The sequence below is a fragment of the Podarcis erhardii genome, assembly GCF_964252035.2.
Source record: "Podarcis erhardii genome assembly, chromosome: 13".
Classification (NCBI taxonomy): Eukaryota; Metazoa; Chordata; class Lepidosauria; order Squamata; family Lacertidae; genus Podarcis; species Podarcis erhardii.
The window spans coordinates 24,998,038-25,011,096 of record NC_138502.1 but is presented as its reverse complement, the minus strand read 5'-3'; the positions used below and the strand labels follow the sequence as shown (position 1 = coordinate 25,011,096).

General features: G+C 39.6%; 2 protein-coding genes across 2 annotated transcripts in view; both read left to right on the top strand.

Annotated features, from left to right (window-relative positions):
* The window catches only part of LOC309327033 (olfactory receptor 10A3-like), a gene marked incomplete at both ends in the record, with an annotated part of 10,343 nt that extends 9,592 nt beyond the window's left edge, over positions 1 to 751 (top strand). The window contains one exon of the mRNA XM_081836072.1: positions 160 to 751. Coding sequence (XP_081692198.1) covers positions 160 to 751 — 592 coding nt within the window. The remainder of the gene's footprint in view (positions 1 to 159) is intronic.
* A 2,850-nt stretch (positions 752 to 3,601) lies between these two features.
* Positions 3,602 to 4,591, top strand: LOC309327032 (olfactory receptor 5AR1-like; the record flags this gene model as incomplete). The annotated part of the gene is made up of 1 exon (XM_081836071.1): positions 3,602 to 4,591. The coding sequence occupies one exon, from the start codon at positions 3,602 to 3,604 to the stop codon at positions 4,589 to 4,591; it is 990 nt and encodes a 329-aa protein (XP_081692197.1).
* Between the last annotated feature and the right edge of the window lie 8,468 nt (positions 4,592 to 13,059).

The following is a 13,059-nucleotide window of genomic DNA, read 5'->3' as shown; positions in this document are numbered from 1 at the left end:
TGGAATGTTGCTACAGCTCAGCAATCCTGCCTAGAATATTATCAAGTCTCTTGACTGGGGAAAAAAGTATATCCATAAAAGCCTGCTTCATGCAGTTTTATGTATTTGCTTGCCTCGGAGGTGCTGAATGCTACTTCCTGTCTGTATGTCTTACGATAGGTACCTAGCTGTATGTAAACCATTGCACTATGCCAGTCTCATGAATGGTAGATTATGTCTACAGCTGGCAGCCGTGTCTTGGGCAAGTGGAGTTTTGGTGAGCACAAGTACAACCCTTTCAGTGTCTTCATTGTCCTTCTGTGGCCCTAATGAAATTGATCATTACCTCTGTGATTTGTCCCCAGTCATCAAAGAAATTTCATGCAGCGACACATATGTTGTAGAAATGACCGCATTCATCTTTGCCTGTGCCTTCACACTGCCTCCATTTCTACTCACATTAACATCTTACATTTTCATCATCGTCACAATCCTACGAATCCCTTCCGCTACTGGGAGGCAAAAGGCCTTCTCCACTTGCTCATCCCACCTCACTGTGGTGGCTCTCTTTTATGGAACGCTGATGCTGGTCTATATGCTCCCACGGTCCAGGGATCTCAGATATGTGAAAAAAATCTTCTCTCTTTTCTATACAGTCCTGACCCCCATGGTCAATCCCCTCATATACAGCCTGAGAAATAAGGAAGTGAAGGAAGCCATGTGGAAAGGTTTTAGGAAGTTCACTGGCTTCATGACAGATCCAGTTTTTTAACGATCAGAATAAATGAAAATAGTTGTCAACTGAATGTGCATCATTTTGAACAGCGGTAAACTGAATGTGTAAGCCATCATTTTGTTCTACTTAAAAATCCACCTCAAATTTGATACAGTGTGTGTATTTAAAATGCTTGTATGTGTACTTGGAGACCTTTGGGTAACAAAAAATTAACAAGTCAAATAAATAAAGGAAGGAAGGAAGGAAGATAAAGGAACACCAACTTTAATTGTACAATATTAAATTGCTGTTATGTGATTGAAATGTGCCCACAAAATAGGGACAGTGGAAGTAACCTTCCCCACGTGTAGCACTCATGGGACCATCATATATGCAGGAATTCTAGGAATGCTTAGGAATGCTTTGCTTTAATAATGTGTCCTAAAACTATTCTTTACACAATGGGAGTAATTTAAGAAAGGAATCATAACTTGAACATTAAAAAAATTCAGAATTTCTCCTCTAAACATCATAAGATATTATTGGTAAATACCATGGTGATTTTTAAAAAATGCATAAAATTAACATTGAAAAACTTTTGCAGGAATTGAACGTTGTAAACGTTTTGCGGAATAAGCATGATTTTTTAGGAAAATGAAGTTGTAATGTTATTCTTAAAAAAAACCACAGGCGAAGGCTGGCCAGGGCAGTCATCCTCTTATATTCCTGCTGGGATTGACAAAGCATCTGACCCTCACCTGAATGTCATAACTCTCCTGACAGGTGATTTGGTCTGCACCCACAGTGTGGAAATAAAGGATGAGATTGCCCACCAGATACCAGGCACACTACTATTCAAATTAGGCCCCAGTGTTTTTCTTACAATCCCCTTCTCAATGAAGTAATCAATTTTAATCTAGAATTTAAATTCTGAAAACTTTCTTATTTGTTAATTCTAGCAAGTTGCGCTGTGCCCCACTGCTTCAAATTGAGCCCCACTGGCTAGCCCTGAGTCTCATAGTTGCTGGGCTTGAGTTGCCTTGCCCTTGCATGAAGTCTTGGGTTTGCAATTTTGGGAGAGGGGAGACTGCGGCACTGGGGAGAGGGCAGGCTGGTGAGGCCCCCTAGATTTAGAGGCCCTAGGCTTCAGCCTACTTAGCCTATACATAAATCCAGCAGTGCATCCATGTTCTATCACTGGCATGTCCACTTAAAAGAATTTCAGGAAGTGTATATGTGAAATTAAGAAAATAAATTGCCCCAATATGCACCATTTTGCATTTGTTTACAATGGACATCCTAAACAATTGGAATTCACTTTAGAATCTATATAAAATATTTCTTCAGTTGTACAATTGAGACTGATTCAGCAAAAAAGAAAAGAAAAAGAAAAATATTTTGGGTGTACAGGCAACTCCCAATTTTGCGTGGGGATTGTTTTCCAGGTAATTGTGTGCTTGTGTGTAATTGCATGCAGTTGAAACACCCTGCTCTATGCCACCCTTGTTCCACATCTACTCTGGCAACCTAAAACGGGTTGTCTGTACTGGACTCCATAATGCCCCTACAAGAAGGCATTGTCTAACTCAGATAGATGCTGGAGTTGTAATACTGGAAATAGCTCATTGAGGCTTATGACCTGGGAAAACAAGATTTGAATCCCCACTCAGTCATAAAGCTCATTGGGTGACCTTGGGCCAATCCTGTCTCTCAGCGTAACCTATTTCACAGGCAAAACAAAACAAATTCCTTCCAGTAGCACCTTAAAGACCAACTAAGTCAGTTCTTGGTATGAGCTTTCGTGTGCATGCACACTTCTTCAGATACACTGAAGAAATGTGCATGCACACGAAAGCTCATACCAAGAACTGACTTAGTTGGTCTTTAAGGTGCTACTGGAAGGAATTTGTTTTGTTTTGACTATGGCAGACCAACACGGCTACCTATCTGTAACTGGAACTATTTCACAGGGTGAAATAACTGAACATCCTTACTATATTTGAATGTACTTTGTTTAAACACCAACTTTGTTTGGATTCCTGTTGAGACATTTGGATGGCATGCATCAATCTGTATGTGTAAATTAAGATGGATGACTTGATGCTTCTTGTATTGTTAATGTAAGTTGACCCCCCCCCCCTTATTCCTTGTATTATTATTTTTCTTTTGCTGTGCTTTTGCTGCTTTTCTTTCTTTAATAAATTTGCAACAGAAACGCCATTTAACAACAGGTGTAATATTTTTCTATCTCTATAATTAGCAGTAATCATTACAGTGCTTCTGCTAATTACACTGTAGAAGTATTGTAAAGGGAGTTTCTTCATTCTGCTTGTTGTAGATCGGAATGGGCTCATTTATTTAAGTAGTTTGTTTCCAACATTAGAGCATATTGTAGCACATCCAGAGACAGTGTCAGCCTTAAGTTGCTTGGGTGATTTAAATGAGAACATCCTACATGAAAACCAAGCTGCATGTCAACCACTAGTTTTCCAGAAAACTGCAGTACAGGGATTTTGACAGCATAGCAGCTTTTATTAAACACTTGTAATTAAGGTAAAGTGCTTCTCCTTTCTCTTTTTAGTGAACTGGTTCTTTTTTTAGGGACTGGGTCCCACATGGTATGAGGGCACTGAAAGGTTGACCATAAAGCCCACAGGAAAGGTCCACTGTCCCTGGTTAAGGGGACAGATATGGGCATTAGGACCGTGTTTAAAAACAAAATGAAACAAAAGTATTGTTAGGCAGAGACATATCCTACTGTGAGGCATATCTCTCTCTGCACTTTCTGCAGCAGTTGAAGGAGACTGATGAAATTGAGCTTCCATTGTCTTAGCTTTGTTGACTAAATTGTTGCTCCTCCTCAAAGAGATCTGATGGTTTATTTCATCCTCCCACAGAAAGAAACCTATGGGAAGAGCAGGATGGAGAAATCAAACAACTGTCACAGAATTTATCCTGCTAGGATTTGAGGATCTCCCTAAACTGCAAGGTCTTTTTTTCCTGGTATTTCTGATTATTTACTTGGTGACTGTGTGTGGGAACCTTCTCATCACCGTGCTCATTGTGACTGACCGACGCCTTCACACTCCAATGTACTTCTTCTTGGGGAATCTGTCTTGCTTGGAGATCTGCTATAGTTCAGCTGTTCTCCCAAGAATGCTGACTAGTTTCTTAACTGGCTTGAAAGAGATTTCATTTGCAGGCTGTTTTGTGCAGTATTATGTATTTGCTTGCCTAGCAGGAACTGAATGTTATCTCCTTTCTGCAATGTCTTATGACAGGTACTTAGCCATTTGTAAACCACTGCGTTACGCAGTCCTCATGAATGGCCAGTTGTGCTTCCAGCTCTCAGCTGGGTCTTGGGTATGTGGGTTTTTGGTCAGCACCATTACAACCATTTCAATGTCATGGTTGTTCTTCTGTGGCCCCAATGAAATAGATCATTATATATGTGACTTAAAACCCATGCTAAAGCTCTCCTGCAGTGACACCTATTGGATGGAGCTCACAAATTTTGTTTTTGCCTGCACATTCACTTTGCCTCCTTTCCTGCTCACCATGACCTCATACATTTATATCATAGCCACAATCCTAAGAATCTCATCCACTACTGGAAGGAAAAAGGCATTTTCCACCTGCTCCTCTCACCTGTCGGTGGTCAGCCTGTTCTATGGAACACTCATAATGGTCTATATGCTCCCAAGAGTCAGCATCCTAAGGCATCTTGACAAAGTGTTTTCTCTCTTTTACACTGTCCTCACTCCAATGGTCAACCCCCTCATATACAGCCTAAGGAACAAAGATGTAAATGAAGCTTTGGGGAAAATCCTTGGAAGATGCCCACCTTGCCCAATGCCTTTGAGAATCCATATTGGAAAACTGCAACAATTTAGTTGATAAATTAGATGTGGCTGCGATGATCTCTCATATTTAATGTTTTGCTTTTGTTTCTTGGGATAAAATGTTCTGCTGTGAGATTTGGAAAGTATGTATCAATGGGATCTGTACATGTTCCTATGAGACTAATGAGGTGCATTAGAATTGTGGGGGGGACCACCCATAGATACGGGGCCAGTGCTGATCTATATAGGAACATTTGCAGCTGGCTGTTATACCTGGTTATTTAATGTAAGAAAATGCACATATCAAGCAGGACCAAAGAATTCAGCTCAACATTTCCCCCCGGGAATATGGGTGCGAAGGAAGCCTTTTTGTGTGGAGGTGAATACAGTACATTTTGAAGCTTAACTTGTTAATATAATACATTTTGCCAGTGAATGATACCATTTTGTCTTTACATTAAAAAAAAATGTTTTCCTGTTATTGGTGGAAAGTTAATAAAGAAAAGGCGAATTCCAGACCTTTTACTATATCACTGATTGCTTGCTTTCTCCACTTCCTTGGTCCATTTAATTACTTATGAAGATTGCTTATCCCAGTTGCATGAAACCAGAGGTTTATACAGAAATGAGACAGCGCCTGTGAAATTGGCTTGTCTGCCATCTATTAAACTTCCAGAAGCTGGGGAACAATTTCATTTTATCTCCTAAAAACATGTTAAGTGCAAATATTAATTCTGGGGGATAGCTGTCAAATGTAGTTTATTTATTTATAATTATGCATATTTATTTATTAAATTTGCATACCACCCTTCATCTGAAGATCACAGGTGGTTCATGGTATAAAAAATAAAAAAGGAGAAGACAAAACAAAGGACAAAAACAGCAACAAACTAATAACCTCCCCTCCCAAAAACACATTTAAAAGGACATAGAATGTTAATCAGACAAAGCCAAATGCTTGGTTAAAGAGAAACATTTTTGCCTGGCTCCTGAAGATATGTAATGAAGGTTGCAGGCAAACATCCCTGAAGAGAGCATAACACAAAAGAGAAGCCACTGCAGAAAAGACTTATTTTGTGCTGCCACCCTCTGGACCTCCTGTGCAGTAGGCTCATGAAAATAGGTGTCAGGTGATGGTCTCAGGATCCAAGTTTGTTCATAGATGAGAGGTGGTCCTTAAGGTATTACAGTCCCAAGCCATTTAAGGTTTTATAGGTCTAAACCAGCACTTTGAATTGGGCCTGGAAACTAATTGGCAACCAGTACAGTTGGGTCCTCAAGATTGGTGTACTATGCTCAAACTGTCTTGCCCTGGTGAGCTACCTGGCTACTAAATTCTGCACCAGATGAAGTTTCCAAACCATCTTCAGAAGCAGCCTTATGTATAATGCATTGCAGTAACCTAACCTAATTGGTTACCAGATCATAGGCAATAGAAGTTAGGCTATCCCTGTACAGATAGGGGTGCAGCTGGGCCACCAGCCAAAGCTGATGGAAGGCATTCTGCGCCACCAAGGCCACCTGAGCCTCAAGCGACATAGATCCAGGAGTAGCACTAGATCCAGGAGTAGCTCTAAGCTGTGTATCTGCTTGTCCATTTGTGAGAGGAAGATGCCTATTTCTCGGATTCTTTTTTTAAAATGTATCTTAGAATTGTTGAGACCTAGAACAAAGAGTTTTCTTCACTCATAATGTACAAATAATGTTAAAGGATTGCATCTAATCTTAGTCATACGTAGGCCCATTGAAATTAACAGACATGACAACTGGTCCATCCATTTGAGAAGGACTACTATGAGTAGAATTTAATGACAAACTTACGTTTTCAATTAAGTCATATAGTTTTATACTGTTTTAGTAATATTTCATTAATATGTATAAATTTGATTAATGTATTTATATTAACTAATATATAACCCCCAGATGTTTCTGCTATTCCCTAACTATCCATAACCAAATTGGACTTTAATAGTCCATTCTGATTCTCAGTTTTTACTGGCAAAATATCTGGTCTGGCAAAATTAACTGTAAACCAGACACCTTTCCATATCTGCAAATAAACTTATTTTATGAATCACTGAACAAGTATGAATCCCTTGAATTCCAGAATCCCATCTGATTGTTTCAGGAAACAGCTCCATAGAAGTACAATGTCTTTCTGTAGTCACAACTCAGTGGATTAATCAAAATAATAATAATTTTGAAAAGATAAAGTTGGCATTCTCTTTGAAATTGAATCAACTTTTTGCCTAGGGTGAAATTTCCTGATTACTCCCTCTGGGATGAAACCTGCTTAGATGTTTGAGTTTTGAAACATAAAAAGATAAAGTCACTGAAGTCATGTTCTGTTTCATCAGGTGGAGATGTCTCTGAGCCACAAACTGACAGAACACAGAACTTTGCTTTTAATTTCAGAAGGGTAAAATGCTTCTAAGGAAATTCATTCCCAGGTTCTTGTAGGAAGGATGAAAATCAGCTAAATGTCTTGGTTTGTAAACTATTAAATGAGGGTGAGAAAGTCAAAGCTAAAGTTTAATGCACTACTCTTAATTCCTTCACTTCATTTAAAATAATGTGTAGGCAGTAAAATTGCTCAGTATCTAATTATTAGGTTTGTGAGCATTTACCTTCTTCCTAAAAGAACATACTGTAACATACTATTTTCAAACTTCTTTATTTAGTTGTTGCCACAATTCTTAAATAGTGCTAGAAGTTTATGCTTGATTCTTCATGCTTAAATAGAATCTTAGATACAATTGGAAAGGCATATAACATAGAATTCCAAGGACCCAAGTAAGAGGTGGAAGGAAATCCGGTGCAAACAAAGTAGCAACAAAATAAGTAGATAAGTAACATAATATTAAATTTCTCTTTAGTTTATGCATACATGTTAAACATTGGAATGTTCATAGTGTCCAATTTTATTGTGAATATTGATGAGTATGAAAAGGATGGCTGTAAACAAATTGAAAAACCAATAAAGATGTCTATAAAAAATAATAATGAATGGGGCAAATGTGCCCCTTAAGGACCAGGTGCTCAGCCTGGGAGTCATTTTGGACTCATAGCTGTCCAGGAAGGCGCAGGTCAATTCTGTGAGAGAGCTGATAAGATGTGGGACTTTCTATTTTTAAAGTATTGATTCATCAATTGCCTTTGTTTCTTGACATTTTGATCCTTTCTTATTTGCAGTTTGCACCTAAACGCATCCAGAAAATTACAGCACATTTGATGAGTTTGTTCTTCTGGGCATCCCAGTTCCCAATCACTTAGTGATAATCTTCTATCTGCTTTTACTGACATTTGCATTGTCATTGTTGGGGAACTTGACCATTACAGTTCTGGTTTTAGTTGATTCTCGTCTTCATAGGCCAATGTACTTCTTCCTCTTAAACTTGTCCATCCTGGAGATAGCATTTACATTATCCATCACCCCAGTCACACTTTCTAACCTCCTCTCAAAAACAAAAACAATATCATTTTGTGGCTGCATAACTCAGTGCTTCCTCTATTTCTTCCTCGGAGTGGCAGAGTTTGTGCTCCTGGTTGTCATATCCTTTGATCGCTATGTAGCAATATGTGATCCACTACGCTATGCTTCAATCATGAGCTTCAGGCTCTGCTCATGGCTTGTCATTTTTTGTTGGTTGGCAGGATTCATTTTTGTGATTTGGCCTGTTTCTGCTATATCAAAACTATCATTCTGTGGCTCTAACATCATCAATCATTTCTTTTGTGATATTGAACCACTCCTTGCTCTCTCTTGCTCCAGTACACACCATATTGAGTTTCTAGATTTCATAATTGCTATAATTGTACTTCTGGGATCTTTGGTATTAACAACAGTGTCCTACATTTCTATCATCTCTGTGGTGCTGAGAATCCCATCAGCTACTGGGAAGAAGAAGGCCTTTTCCACTTGTGGTGCCCACATCACTGTAGCTTCCATCTACTATGGAAGTGCCATATTCATGTATCTGAGGCAATCAAAGGGATCATCCCTGGATCTCAAGAAAGTGGTGAGCATCTTAACAGTGGTGATAACCCCTGTCCTCAACCCTTTTATCTACACCCTGAGAAATGAAAAGGTGAAAGAGGCCCTGAGAGACGTAATCAAAGGAAGGTTGCATTCAAATGTACATATGAAAATAAATAAATGATGGAAGGAATATATGTTTCCCTTATCTTTTTTCAAGATGTGGCTGAAACAATTTCATGAATCCATAACATGGAGTGGGCAGGGCAGAGTGGTGGTGCTACTGTTCTGGCAGTGCAGTGGCAATGATTTCTCCAGGATGGGGATGGAGTTGTGTGGTGGAGAAATTAGGGGAACTCCAGCTTTGCAGTAACATCCTATAGGTATGTCACCAATCTAGAGTTGCCCAGCCTTTGCCCCTGCCTCACCTAATCCCATCAAAAAGGTGTAACTCTACTTCTCACTCACTGGTGATGAGATTAAAGAAAGTTCACATGAAACATTGGCAAAGACTGTAGGACTCCACTGCACTTCTTTTTTTATTTTACAAAATGAAGTTTTATAACAACTTTAGAAAATAATAAAGCAGTCACAGAGTGATTCAGAAATGGAGAGAAATGAAGACTGGCAAATGGGAAACTGAACGAACATGAAATTTCTTCCCTAACCCATGCTGGATGATAGATGATGATGGTGATGATTCCATTAGATTCCCCCACCTTTTCTCAAATTCTACACAGCTTGATATTTTGCAAATTTTCAGTTGGTCTTAATACATGATTTCCTCATTTTTTAAATGTGGTTTTATTTAACAAGACTTGTATACTGCTTGGTCAAAAACCAACCATCTTATGTCAGGAGTGCTCTGATGGTGTTTCCTGCTTGGCAGGGGGTTGGACTCGATGGCCCTTGTGGTCTCTTCCAACTCTATGATTCTATGATTCTATGATTCTATGATTCTAAGCCCATTTACATAAAATGCTATCTGAAGCACCAAAAGGTCTAACATGGCAGGAAACATTTTGGGTTGTATCCAAACTTAGTAATGCTTACAACAGATCCACTAAATTTAATGATATTTAAGTTAATCATTATTTATGTGGGTCTGTTCTAAGCACAGCTACATCTGGACCTAACACTTTACAAATATAGACCAATGGAGTAATCCTATAGCAATATTTGAAGAACTGGACAAGAAATACATAGATAAATAAGTTCCCATAAATATCAAGCATAATATACAATATTGATTCTTTTTCTTTCTTTCATAGTAATGGGACTGAAACCTGGACTGCCCCACACCCTGGATATCTGGGTCCCAATAATATGTGTCCGCCTTACACACAAACTTTGGCCCTGTAGATATAAAATATGAGAATGGGTGTATGTATTGGGGGCGTTTAACTCTAGGACTTCATTAACTATGCCTTTGAGCAATCTGCTATTAGTCCCTTTAATTAGATCATGTTTCCAATTGGGGAGTTGGTGTAGATGTTTATTAAAGACTGAGAATTGGAATTACAGTTTCTTTACAATTAAAATAAACATTGGAGTACCGTTACAGCAATATATGTTTTCATAAAGTAAAAGGACAATATTTAGTTATTTGGAAAAAGTTTACACATGAAACAAATGTTTGTAAGATTAGCTGCGCCTTCTAATTACAGGATGAATCCTCATCATACTGAGTAATTGGCAAACCTCCATTTAATTGTAAACTCTCCCAGTTGTATTCCATTCTTCAAATTCAGCTGCTTATTATGAGTCCAATGTGGCCTGTTGAAGTTTGTGCCTTGGGGCTTTATTTGACAAGGTCTCTCTGAGGTTATGGGCCTTGTGTGTTTGTGGCAACATAAAGTTGTTACCTTTTGACTTAATTAATCCTTAATTGCTCTCTTCTTATTTAATTGGCTGATTAGGACATAGGCTGTGCCTCCTGCACAAAGGTAGTAGATTTCTTCTTAGTTTTACATAGAACAGAATTGTTTGTTTTTTTCATTTAAACATATTAAACAGCAATGAATAAATGTATTCTGAATGAAACTGGAAGAAACGATAAAATTATTTTCCAGGTCATCTACCTGTCCGTCCATCCATCCATCCATCCATCCATAAGAAAGAAGTTGATTTCATCAGTGGTTTAATCATAAATTTGAAGCAAGAATCTTGACATAACAGTCCCCCATCCCCACCCCCAAAGGGGAAATTAAAATGCAGGCAACTATGATGTGGTGTGTGTGTGTGTGTGTGTGTGTGTGTGTGTGTATCCTATGGAGCAGGTGTACATCACACATTGTGTCCAGCTTGTTAGGGTCAGCTAACAGACACATAACAGTGATCTGGAAAATGATTGTGTGGCTTTGTACGTTGGACTTTGGCTACAGTAAAACCTGGATTCCTATCCTCAATTGCCCATAAAGTTCACTGGCCTGACTTTGTCACTGTCTAGATGTAGCCTCTCACAGAGGGTTATTATGAGAAATCCCAGTATGTTGACAACTTTTGTGGTCAAGGTGCTTTGGATGTCCTGTGTGGTGAGCCCCCAGTAGTTGAAGGCCTCATAGGATTCCCTGGGAGTCTCCACAGTATCACTGGACTTCTGGGAAATGTGGGGCTGCCTGGTCTAGAAAAGGTGGTCCAATTCACAGCAGTAGCCCTACTCGAATCAAGAATTCCATATTCACCCTCCCTTGGGGTTAGGTCTTTTGTTGGTAACATGTTTGGTGACTGGTTGTCAGGGATGGATATTTTTTTTTTACTCTCACCTGATTGGCCTTGGGAACTGAAGATTTTGTAAAATAGGTTTATTAATTGCTTGCCTTTGACACTTATGCAGCTTCACTGGTCACCGTTAGAATTTTGCTTTACAGTCCCTGAGGGGGAGTAACTCAGACATAGGTTTGTACATACATATACAGACCGTCCCAGTGGCCAGTTTACGTGGTTGAGCTGATAATTAGTTCTGCCCCTTGAGCTGCCATTTTGCACTTAGCTCCTGAAGGTAACCTGAAGGTTGCTTAGCTCTTATATAGTAGACATGTTGCCATCTGACAGGTTGGGAAGGCTCATTTTGAAAGGTTCATATTAAATTGTAGGCAGTGCTATTTTTCTAGTAAAAGAAGTGCCAGAATTCACCATGAACACCTCCCTCATTCTCTGAGAATGGCAATGACACCCACCTGAGAGGTGCCAGAACTGAGTCCCAGTGAGCTCTGGCTAATGAAAGCCAGTCTGTTGCTTTCTAACACATATTTAATGTAAAGAACAGATACCTGCAGGCCCTTTAAAACAGTGAAGAACTTTGGCCACAAGATTGAGTTTGACAGTTAGGTTAGTGTGGGGAGTTGAATGAGCTTTTATGGGATGGGGGTTGAAGGGGATGGAGGATTAAAGGAAGGGGGGGGTTGAAGGAGCTGGAGAAGTTGAGGGCATGGAAAGAACAGTAAGGGAGTGGGGGAGCTGAAGGAGCTGCAGGAGGTGGGGATTGATGGAACTGCAAGGGTATAAGAGAGTTGACAGAGTTGTGAGGAGATGGTGGTTGAAGGTAAAAAAAAAAGGAAATGTAAAGGACCCCTGGGTGGTTAAGTCCAGTCAAAGGCAACTATGGGGTGCAGCACTCATGTCGCTTTCAGGCCAAAGGAGCCGGTGTTTGTCCACAGACAGCTTTCCAGGTCAGCAAGACTAAACTGCTTCTGGCACAACAGAACATTGTGATGGAAACCAGAGTGCACGGAAACACTGTTCACCTTCCTGCTGCAGCAGTATCTAATTATCTACTTGCACTGGCATGCTTTTGAACTGCTAGGTTGGCAGAAGCTGGGACAGAGCAATGGGAGCTCAATCCGTCGTGGGGATTTGAACTGCAAACCTTCTGATTGGCAAGCCCAAGAGGCTCAGTGTTTTAGACCACAGCGCCACCTGGTCAGTGAGGGGATGGCGTATTTTGGCAAGGTGTAAAGAAAGGGGCTTTGATGATGGTGGGGGCAGGCCAGGTTGGCAAGCAGTGAGAGCAAGGGTGGTAGCCCCCAGTAGTGTCTTTATCAACAATGCACACATTTCCTCACATAGTAATCTTGAGTATAGCTAGAGGATCATATGGTGGAAAGATTGAACAGAACAAGCGACTGTTTGATCCTACATGAATAAATATTACTAGTATCTGCTGTAAGCAATACTAATAATACTTAGTTGTTTAACAATTATGGTGGATAGTAGTAAGCAACTAAAAGAACAGGATGGAGCCTCTAGTGTCCATTGTAGCCATTTGAAGATTTGAATGTGGCAGATGATCAATGATGTTTTTCAACCCATCAAAGGAATATATATGTATGATTTTTCTTGGAGATCCTAAACAATTAATCAGTTATCTCTCTAGAGGGTCAATCTCAACAGATGCAAGAAAGGTTGAAAAGCGACTATGGGAAAGGATATGGTGATGATTCTTCCAATCAGCCTGCTTTCCCTGATAAAGGAAAGGTAGAAATCCTCACACTAGGGTGTATTTTAAATAACCCTACCCTTCTAGATTTTTAGCAGTAGGTTTCCTG